This window comes from Amblyomma americanum, chromosome 1, assembly GCF_052857255.1.
Source record: "Amblyomma americanum isolate KBUSLIRL-KWMA chromosome 1, ASM5285725v1, whole genome shotgun sequence".
NCBI classification, from domain to species: domain Eukaryota; kingdom Metazoa; phylum Arthropoda; class Arachnida; order Ixodida; family Ixodidae; genus Amblyomma; species Amblyomma americanum.
Window position 1 is genome coordinate 345,432,653 of NC_135497.1, and position 11,483 is coordinate 345,444,135.

General features: G+C 46.2%; 1 protein-coding gene across 1 annotated transcript in view; it reads left to right on the plus strand.

Moving 5' to 3' along the window:
* LOC144100053 (uncharacterized) overlaps positions 1-10,824 on the plus strand; it is a 29,411-nt gene extending 18,587 nt beyond the window's left edge. Inside the window, exons 3-5 of the mRNA XM_077633104.1 lie at positions 8,947-8,997; positions 10,185-10,223; positions 10,523-10,824. Of these exons, the coding sequence (XP_077489230.1) occupies positions 8,947-8,997; positions 10,185-10,223; positions 10,523-10,681 (249 nt within the window). The 3' untranslated portion in view covers positions 10,682-10,824. The remainder of the gene's footprint in view (positions 1-8,946; positions 8,998-10,184; positions 10,224-10,522) is intronic.
* The last annotated feature ends 659 nt before the right edge of the window (positions 10,825-11,483 follow it).

Consider the following 11,483-nt stretch of genomic DNA (forward strand, 5'->3'; position numbering starts at 1 on the left):
AATGAGGCCAAAGACGCTCCAGGTGGCATTCCCTCAATGTCATCGCAAGAAGTGGCAGATGGAAGGCAGTTAACAATGACTTAATCGGATTGGCCGCGGCGCAATGAAAATTGGTCGACACCATTGGCTTGTGGGGGGGGGGGGGGCGCTCATTTGAGGAGAAGTGCAGCTTTTTTTCTTGAGTTGTATCCGACTATAGTGTGGCTTCCGTGTCATGCTGTTTCTTTCATACCTTCCATGTTGAAAACCTAGCTGCCCCAAACAGCACAGAAGTATGTTTCGTAACTGCTATTAAAAATAGATGGTCACCCATGAATGACAAAAAAACACACAAAAAGCAACAACTAGCAGCTGGTAGTTTAAGTAGCAGGTGTCCATTATAACGATTTCATTATTTCAGTTGCAGAGCAGTAACCTTGACTTCAAACATCATTATAGTCACTCAGATATTGAACGAATTGTTTATACAGGCTACTGCCTCGGTGGTGAGAAAAAGTTTGGTGTGTGATTGCTAGACCACTTTGCACAATATTGGCCTGAAAAAGTTGTCCTTTTTTTTGAGAGAAATTTTTAAGCTATCTACACAAAGTGGTAGAGCCATAGCAAACAGCACTGCCAATATAATATACTTTAAAAGAGTTAGATGTTGGGCTAGTTGGATTTGTGACTAATTATACATATTTTTAGCGCAACCAGGACAGGGACACAAAGAAAAGAGACAAACACGAGCGGTCGTGTTTGTCTCTGTTCTTTGCGTCCCTGTCCTGGTTGCGCTAAAAATATGCATAATTTGGCAATATAAGTAAGTCTGAGGTGAGAGGTTACACAGGTGAGCAACGGTCATATCAGTAACTACCTAAAATATGTTTTCTTTCCAAGGTTTGCAAGTATCCAGCCAGGAGGCCATCGATCTCGAAAAGAACACGAGGCAGCAGTCTGGCAGTGAGATGTGGAAGAGAGCCCGCGTCCATCGATTGACTGCTTCATCATTTGGGTTTGTGGTCAAGCGCCCTACGTGCACAGTGAAAGGCCTGCAGGTTCAGAACAGCATGTGTTCTTTCCTTTATCTTCATTTTTTGATTAGCCGACTGCCCTACAATACAATACGAATGGTTATTTATTTGCTGTAGACCAGGCAAGCACACCCAACTCTGCTCTAGGTGAAAGTTCCTCTTGAGATGAAAGTGCCTGCCTTTTTTATGCTGTTATTGCAGCTATCGCATTACGAATGAGCGGCCGGCTGTGTAGCGGTACGTGGCTGGGATGAAAGCCAGGGGCCATGATGTCGAGGCCTTTCGGAGCGGATTGGTCGTGGACCCTTCATGTCCATGGCTGGAAGCTTCAACGGACAGGGCCTTCTTGAGGTGAAGTGCCCATACAGTTTGAAGGGAAAAACTCCCGACGATATGGGGGATGGGCACTGCCTCAAGAAGGACAGAATGGGTGTGTTTAGGCTGGACCATGGCCATGAGTATTACTATCAGGTCCTTGGCCAGATGGCTTTATCTGGTTTATCCTGGACCGATTTTGTTGTTTTTTCTGATCAGTTCCTGATCATTGACCGCGTCAAGTTTTCTGCTGAAGATTGGGCTGTTGCAAGACAGAAACTCTACAATTTCTTTTTTTCTGTGCTGTTGCCATATATGGCCTCGAAGCGCCCTTAAAGATGCACTAAAGAGAAATCTGAACTCGTATTTTAACCGCAGGAACTCTATCTACACGTCCCGGGCATTCTTAGAAAATTCAAAGCATTATCTTGTGCGGCCGATTACCCTAATTAAATCGGATGAAACATCCCGGCTCCCGCCTTTTTTGAACTGAACGCGGTAGGTAGGCGGAGTCAACCATTTCGTGGAGTGCCTTTAAGCCAGTGCAGTGGTGGCTTCGCTTTCATTTAGTTTTTTAGGTTTCTGTGAAGAAACAGTTTCAGTCACAGGCAATATAACCACAAATTAGGCCCACGGAAATAAAAATACACGTGGGCTCTTTGAATTACGTATCACTCCACCAATGGCAGAGCGGAAAGCCGCCACGGGACTGGCTGACGCGTTGGTTGACTCCTCCTACCCACCGCGTTGAGTTAAAAAAAAAGAAAAGGCGGGAGCTGGGACGTTTATTCCTTCTTCGCTTATTCCGATTTAATCAGGGCAATCGGCCGCCCAGGACAATAATTCGAAGTTTCGAAGAGTGCCCGGAACGTGTAGAGTTCCCGCGGTAAAAAGACAAGTTCAGATTCCTCTTTAGTACACCTTTAAGAATGCATAGTGCCTGTAAACCGATTCTGCTCTCAATATTGTTAAAAAAACGACAACGAAAACGCGGGCAGTGGCACGGGACTGAGCAGATGGCACTAGGCCCACAGCCATTAAAATTGTATTTCGCCTGCCATCATGTCGTACTGTTATTTGGCTTGCCACCCCGTATCAATATCATTAAAGGAATGTAGACTCCAAATTTTTGTATGTTTACCCCTCTGTCATGTGTGAGTTAAGTATAGCTCTTGTGAGACATGAAAACTTCAGCATAATTTCTTTGTCATCTTCATTCACTGCAGCACTAAAGGCAGCCTGCCTGAACAGCCAGAAATAGTTGGCGAGTACCGCATGGTCTGTATTTACTAGAGTGGTACGAACCATAAAGAAAACCTAGCAACTAAAGTTTGGTGTCTGTACTCTTTTGGGGCATGTCTTATGTGACAGGGAATAAAATCGTTTTTGTTATGTAAAGGAGATGACAAGCATGTCACAATATTTAATGAACACTGGAAAATACATGCAAATATTTAATAAACGCTGAAAATACACGGGAATCATTACAAATATTAAATGGTGCCCCGTGCGTGCACAAATACTTGTTCTGTCGGTTCGATGGATATCCAGCAACCAGTTTGGAGTGTCCAAGTCTGCTGACATTCATGCCTCTCTTTATGGCAGTTGCGACTTCCACCTTCATATACCTGTCTATACAACCGTATCCTTCCATTTGTTCTTGCTTATTGTTGTGCTGTTATGTCGTAAAGCTGCTAGTGTGCCAAATTGGGTTTTTCATACCAGACTTTTTAATGTGCTTCTCTGGTAACCAAGCAACAAGGGATGAAGGAGACCACTCAGACCTTGCTGCTTTACCTGAGAGAATAACGATGTCGAGCACTGACATTTATATTGCTCAGTTCTTGCGTCAAGTCGTAATGTGTATTGGGTGCATGGTGCATTTACTGATAACTCAGATTTTCTGGCATGCACATTGTATTCTGTATGTTGCATCCTGTAGCCTTTGTCTTCCTCTTTCATGTCTGTATAAATAAGGAATGTCATGGTTGTGTGGAAACGGGTAATGGGCTGTACAGCTACCCTATTCACAAAGTCAATTTTCAGTTTTCTAGCATCACTTAGTTGCTGTCACATACTACATAACATCAAGGCTCAGATAAGGGAGAGCTAAGCTTGCCTTTTATTATCACAGGAGCAAATTTGTCAAACATTCACTCATCAGATAGTTGCACCAGCAGAGACTGGAAGTTAGTTAGTATCCACATTTCATTTATGATGGGGCCCAGAGAAAGCGGTACCAGCCTATCGGAGATATGAAAACTTTTTATGCGTTGTATCGTCGCTCAACATGTATCCGCAGGAATGCTATTTCTTCCGTTTCTTTTATCTCCTCTTCACTGAACTGACCTCTTCTGAAGAAAGGCGGGTTGTTCAAAGCCACGTTGATTGTCTCGAGCATTTCTTTAATCTTGAAACCTTTGTCTGCCATGACAACATCACCATCATCGAAAGGAAGGGCCAAGAAACCACTCTTGCTCACACATTCTTTGTCAGAAATAGATCCTGGAAACAAATTGGAGACAAAGGTCACTGTACCATCGGGCGAGATGCCAATCACTCCTTGGAAGGTGTTCGCTGATTTGCACGATGAGAATGTTGCTGACTGCAGTGCAAATGAGCTGGCTGCCTGACATTTAATTTCTGTTGCATCCAGTACGGCTCGAGTTGCAGAATACTTTCCTTGGAAGGAAAGTGGCATTTCCTTTTTGAACATGTTCCTTTGACATCCACAGAGGTATCTGTGTTAGTTTAGTGAAAGCAAGACTGGCCCAGGTAATACAGATTCTTGATACTGTGGCAGTTGACACACAGAACCTGTCAGCAAGGTCCTTTTCAAAAAGTCCAAGGCGCATTCTTACAAGAAAAAGGAAAAACTCGTTTTCCACTGTCAGGCTTCTTGGCCTACCTGTCTGCGATGGGTGTGCTTGTGATGAAGATTTGAGTCTGATGTTTTCTCCCTGTTCCCCTGGATTACAGAAAACTAAAATTGTTTTAAATATTCCATATGATGGCAGACCGGTATAAAATCTCATGTTATCATCACTGTGCTTGAATCGGTCAATAGAAAACTCTCTTCCAACTTTCTTTTCAAGCTTCTCTGTTGTTGCTTTGGTGAGTTCCAGTTCTCTGCTGGTACGAAACAGCACTTCTTTTACTGATTTTATTTCTTCTTCCTTTTCTTTTGCTTCTTGTTTAGCTCTTTGAAGTTCGACATGAGCCTGTCGGAGTTGTTTTTGGGTAACTTTCAGCTCATTCTTCACTGTTGTGAGTGATTGCCTCAGATCTTGTGCTTCTTTTTGTCCCGTGCAATCCCGTGTACATTGAGGCGGCTGTGATTTCAAGGAGCTGAAGTCCATTTCAGCATCCAGACATGCTGCTGGTACATGAGGCGTTCCAGAAAGTTCATCACAAATGTCGTCGGCTTGCATTCCACTGGCTGTTGTCACTTCTCCATTCACAGCAACATTCTGCACGCAACGCTCTTTCGGTGGCTTCCTTTGCACTTTACTTTGCTTGTGTGCGAAACTAAACATGCTTGGCACTGCATCATTTTTGAGGCGCTTGTGCCGGTAGCATAATTTGCATAAAAGTCACCATCGGCGAAGTGCTTTGAGCACACCTTTGTGTGCTTGCTTATACGGAACTCCTTGCCCTCACCTCTCCTTATTGCGGCAATCCATTTTTTTTTCAAACCAGGATTTGTGGGGAACCCTAGAAAAGAGACCTGCAAAAGTACAGCCCACTTAGTAATTGGTCAAGGTGCAGGTGTAAAAGCATCAATAAACATGCACTTTGAAAAATGGTATCAGATGTCTTCTTGTGTATTCATCAAGGTGAAGAAATGAAAAATGTACATTTTCTTCACCTCTTCAGTACATACATTTGAAGACAGAATAATGTGGACCATGCTTGTGCAATCAAGCTCGTCTGAGCACCATCTAGCAATACTAATGTAGTGTCTCATACTTCTGCAAGTGTCACGTGCACTTGCACATAGAGGAAGAAAACCTTCGTATGTTAATTAATAAATGCGAGGCAGGATTTGAAGCCACAGAGTGTGGCCCATAATATTTTGTCTGCGAATGTGCTTCAGTCTGGCAGAGAGCTCCGGGGATGCGTATGCACAGGAAAAGTTCATCCGTCGCGCGGTAGCAGAGTTAAGTGTCTAAGCGCACCCACGTACCGTTAGTTACTACTAAGCTAGTGGGACGACTTTGAACACAAAAGGCTGCTAAAGGCTGAGCTCTATGCACACGAAATTTCGAGCGAAGGCCCTAGCGATGAACGGCGCTGTCGCGCTATTTCGCCCGTGTCGCGCTAGGTTCTGCATTCACAAAAAATGTTGCCCGTAGCCCAGAAATGCATGCCGCTTATGCTTTGTTTTAGGCTTCCAATTTGTGCGCTCCTCCCCATGATCTGTCGTCGCCTCAGCAAGCGGACCGGCTTGGGTCAGCGCCGTTGCCGTAGGGAAAATATTCCTCTTGCCGTGACTGTGAGGCAGAGCTGCAAACCTTATCTTAACTTAGTAAATCAATGTACTGTCGTTAAAGCAGGGCTAACAACTCTTGGGGCGGACTCGACTACGAGCCGGCGCACTGCAGGGCGAAATGCGCGTCGATCCGGGTACGGGCGTTCGATCAGCAGAGGCGGTGCGCCTAGCCGTCGGTGCAAAATCACTCGCGGTTTGCTCACTTCAGATCAAGACGACAGATTACGGGGGTGTTTGCTAAGCCGGAGTGCGCAAGCACTGACCCAACGAAAACACCGCTGCTGCTGCTGCACTCCGCTTATGTCGTCGTCGTTTGCTGCAGGTTCGCAACGGAGAAAACGACGGCGCTCCTCGCCGCGCCGCATCGTCGTTCTTTTTTTGGCGCACACAGAATATCACAGCACTCGCTATGAATGGTTGAGACGCGGATGCTAGCAAATGCAAAAGAAGTGCGCATGAGCAACGTTTTGATTTTCTGAGGGGCCGAAACAGTCGCCAGCATCGGAAACGCTGCATCTGCTCGAGTGCACCGAAGGCAGCGCCTTTATATTTGTGCTCACTATACAGCGGAAAGGCTACACGGTCGAAGGAACTTTTCGCTGCTCTTGCAATACTTACACCATTTATTTTAACGTGAAAACGAACAGGTCACGGACGAGAAGGAGCAAGCATGCAGCTGTTTCATGCGCTCCGTGCTCTGGATACACACCTTGTTTCCGTGCGCGTCTCTTACGCTGCGCTGGCTGCAGAAGGGCACACAGCAGCACGCCGGCATCGCGACTGTAGCTTGGAGCAGAGAGCCAATGTCAAGGAAGATGTCTAGGACACAGAAACAAGAAAATTGCGCTTCTTGTGGCTGCGCTGGGCGCCGTACCTTTCAATGCGGCCCGAGCGCAGTCCAGCAGGCGAATGCCCAAGTAATGGCGGAAGCATCGCAGTTCGCGCGCCACATACCAGATGGCGCTAAATTTTCTAAAGGGTCTATTGAAGCGTTACCATATTGCACCGCGGCGCAACCCAACAACGGGTAGACGTGCATCGTAATTACTCTGATAGATGACGCTAGGCGTCAATCGCTCCGCTAGGTGCGAAGGTTGGTTTACTTTTCCGAACCGCTCAGGGTTTTCGTCACTGGCCCCGCTGGACGCGGAAAGACTCGTTTTACGCACAGCCAATAAAGCTAACCGGTGTTACTTCAACGTCTTCCAGACGGTGGCGGCCTTTTTTTGTATCACTGACGGCGCATAGGAAATTTTGCTGTTCATAGCGTGTCAGGAGGAGCTACGAAAACTAATTTTGGTACATTGGGACATCAAGAACGAAATGTTGCCTGTGAAAATGGAGGTTACATCTTGGTCACCACAGCTCGGACACACAATACTTCGCTGGAAATTGGCAAGATGAAGATACTGCCTGTTAGCAGGGAGAGTACTGTAGCACAATACGCTGCCTTTTTGAAGCGCAAAGCTTCATTACGCTAGGCAAACCAGTGGTCGCGTAGGCCGGAGAATGACTTTAAACGACCTTCAGCCCAACCACGTCCGCCGTGTATGACCATATGGGGTATTTATGGTGTCAAACCCTTGACCCCTGACCTTGACCCATGACCTTTATTTACCTCTGGCCCTTGACCTTTGCAATTGAGTGACCTTTGGGTTGACCTTTGACCTTCAGAGCATCCGATGGGGTGATGTGAAGCCACGTGATGCCATCCGATGGGGGGTCGTAAGACCATGTGATACCACGTCATAGCCAAGTGATCATATGGGTGTATGTAGAACGGCTGTCGCGAGCGTGTAGCGGAGCTGCCATGGACGAACCTCAGACGCTTCGCAAGCGTTCTTGCTTTTCGCTGACTTCCTGGGTTAGCCAAGTTAAGCCACTGCAAATTTTTTTTTTCTAGGAGGGGGAGGGGGAGGGGAGGTTGAAGAGCGCACAGTTGGCGAATAGACTCGGCATCATGAGCAAGCTGCTCGTTTTGTGTCACAGAGCTGCGGTTGCGAGTGCCCGCATTGCATCCTGAAACAGATCGCTAATTATTTCAATCTCCAATTTATCGCTTTGCATGGCAGGCGAAAGCCCACGGAAATGAAAACGGCGAATCGGAACACTTCACATTCCTCACTTGGCAACCATTCATTTAAACGCGCAAGCGTGAACTTTGCGGGTCACACATGAGTCACTAGGGAAACTCCTCGCGAATAGTCTACACGTACCACACCAAAGGTTGCTATGAATCAGGGAAAGAAAAGCGTATTAAACGTTTCAGGACTACGACTGGGTTATGAGGCACGCCGTACAAAAGATTCCGCACTACTTCTAACACCTGGCGCCCCTAGCGCGGACCTAAGCCACAAAACATATGCGGAGCGTGCTTTTATCTTTTTCGTGCCGAAGTGTGCTCGCCGCGGCTATAGGAATCAGACTCGTGAGCCCCTGGTTAGCAGCGTGAAAGAACTATGTGATTGAGCGAACCTGCTACTTCGGACTGCCCGCGTAGCGCTACTTCTACACAGGCCCCTCCTCGCAGTAGCATCGTCACGGTGCGAACATTGGCGAGTAATATCAAATATGGCTGCACCTGTTGCTGGTAAATTTCATAAGAGAAGACCATGTAGGTAGCCTGGTTCTTTCTTTTTTGTGGCGGTTGTAAGAGGCAGTGTCGTATTCTATGAAGCCGCGTTATCTTGGCTGTGAGAGGCACTAGAATTGTTGTTGCGTATAACCCCTGAGCTGTAAAATAAGGTTAATGCAAGATATCACCAGATATGTTACTAAAATGTGGCGCTCTTCAAGCGGTCGTATCGCGGAAGTTTAAAATCTTCTGCTGATAAACCAAAATGCTGGAGTACTTCCTTGAAACAGAGTGAAGGTAAGTGGCATACGGTGAAGTGTATTCAACTCCTATTTCGCATTCTTTTTCCAAGCACCTACGTTAGATTTGCTATAAAAGATAAAGTGGCCGTGATTTTCCTTCTCTCGCACTTCGTCTCATTTGCATCGCTCTGTTCATTTCAAACTGTGCTTGCTAAAAAGCATTTAAAATTTGGCGCCATATTAATAAGTGATAATTGAATGCTTCTATGCAGCTAGTGTATTTGCGTGCTTGCATGTTTGCTTTCGCAGTGCCTGCAAAACTTGCGACAAATTTGCGTGCAACCTGGAATGACAGTGACGGTACGTAAACAAAAGGCCCACCATACATGTAAAAAGTGCATTTGATCTGAGTTGTGCTTTTTTGCTCAGCACTCTTAAATGTCCTTCAATGTCCTTACGCACGATTGTGGCCTTGCGTGTGGCTACCCCTTGAGTTTACTCTAGCTCGTCTCTTAAGTGTTAGTAACAACGTTCGTAGTGATTTCATGCATACTGAGACAGTGAATATACATGTATTAAAAAAAAGACTTGTATTAAGATCCCCACCTGTACCGTGAATTTCTGCGAAATCTTCGGTGATGCGCAGTGCCGCATGCTCGCGCTAAGATTGTTTTCCCTTGACGTCGGTGGCACGTACAGTCTGTGTCATACTTAGTGGGAACACTGCAACGCGTGGCCCCGCGCACGGGAGAGCGCCAGCGTCCTGCGACTGCGCAAGCTGGCGCAGGTGCTCCAGCGGAGGGGCCTGCAGCCGCGGCCCTGCTCTTCGCGGTGAAACCTAGTTTTCTCAGCGTTAAGAGCCAGTTTGATCATATCTCGTGTTACTCTAAGTATAACACATACTGTGCATTTGCATCTCGCCGCGCAACGCTTTCGCGGCCAGCGTTCCGAGAACGTTCGTCTATTTCACCCGCCGCACGTCGGCGAGTTCTGGCCTCCCGCTTACCTGGAGCGTCCCGCGCACGATGCTGCCTCTCCGCCTCACCAGTTTTCCCGTTAATGTTAATGTTAATAGTGGACGGCATTTTGTTAGATAAGGCAGGTTTGCAGGGGTGTACGGAGGGCAACGACGACGACGTGATTTTTACGAAGATGCCTGATACAGCTGTCGCCGTTAAACAAAGGATCAACGTGCGCATGCAGTAATTTTTTTTTTTGTAGTCAGTAGAGTCACCCTCTCACAATCTTAACGATGACTCCTGCACAGCCGTAGGTGCCACTGGCTTCTCTCAAGGAGGTGCCTTGAAATGCACAATGTTAACAAAGATGCCTGCAATTTTGAAGACATGGGTCAATACGGTTGCTACGAAGATGAAAAATGTATATGAAATCAAAACGGTTAACGGGAGAAATTGAAAGATAATTTTGGTATGGAACACTCATAATGCATCCATAAATGCTGGTAGGATCAAGAACTATTCTCTGATTAATCTTTCCAAGAAGTGTCCAGATATGTATCAGCAATTTTTCTTCTCTTTTACTTTCAGCTCGGTGACGTCTTGAGAGCCGTTCTGCAACTCCTTGGAGTAAGTCAATTCACTGCCTTTTTGGCTCGTCAAACGCACGTAGGCTACTTGAGCACGTGAATTAAATATGAAAACAATGTTTCGTAGCAACCCAAAGCATTCGTCAAAGATTATTCATTACCAATGCGTTCGCTTGCTTGTAGAGCAACCCACCTACATCGGTAAAGCTGAAGCTTTGAGCGGTTTTAGCTTCGGTACGCCACATTACCGCTTTTGAAGCCCCCTCCGCTGCTCTGACATCAGTTCTCGATGGGGTCATCACAGTTTGGTCTGAGGACAGCCGCATGCCACCCTCGCAGTGCTTGCTGACGTACGTGCTGTACCTGTGGGAGCGGTTCCTGGGGGATCAGCTTGGCGACGTGGGGGGCCTGTTGGCCGGCCTCCTGTTCCCGCTCAACGCCCCGATCCGGGCTCTCGTCGAGCAACTGGGTGTCGCGCTTCAGCAGGCCGTTGGGTGACCTGTTGCCGCCGCTGCCTGTGGACAAGCAGCCATAGCTCTTGCACGACTTGAACCTTTCATTTGCTCCCCTGACGCGCAGAATTCTACCCAGAATAATCAGCGCTCCGACGCAAGTGAACTTCGCACTTCAAGTGATGTTCTCTCTTAGTACATAACAATTCTGTCTATCTACGTATATGTCAGTCAGTCGGTCAGTCAGCCTTACAATCAATCAATTAATCAATCAATTAATTAATTAATTAATCAATCAATCAATCAATCAGTTCGTCTCGCAATTTATTACAGCTGTCTGGTGACTCAATGTGGTAAAAGATTGAAGTGGTAGTTATGAAACGAAGTCCGAAGACTAGTGATTATTTTAAAAATTGGCACTCGAGCACTTTATTCAAGCAGTGTGCACACCAACACGTGCAGTGCTAGATTGCCAGATAGTGGTTTAACTAAATACATAAGCAGAGCAGAAATGTTCTCAATCCGCAGCCACTGCATAAGTTTCGACCAATGTTTTTAAATATTTTTTTGCCTTTAAATAAAATATTTCAGCGGGTTTTTAAAAACTGTTGTTTAGTCACTAGGCTTTTTAGAGAATTGAGGGTTACAGAAGAGTTTCAAAGCATTAGCACTTCATTTTTGCGGCTGTTGTGCTCCGCAACGACAGCAAATGTCAATCTGCATCTTTTACATTTTTACATTTTTAGGCTACATTTCAGGATACATTTTTTAGGCTGTTTGAAGCGATAGCAGCCTAAGAAGCCTGCTCAGGTGTTGCGTTTGCTGCACTTGATGTAGTACTTCTGTTG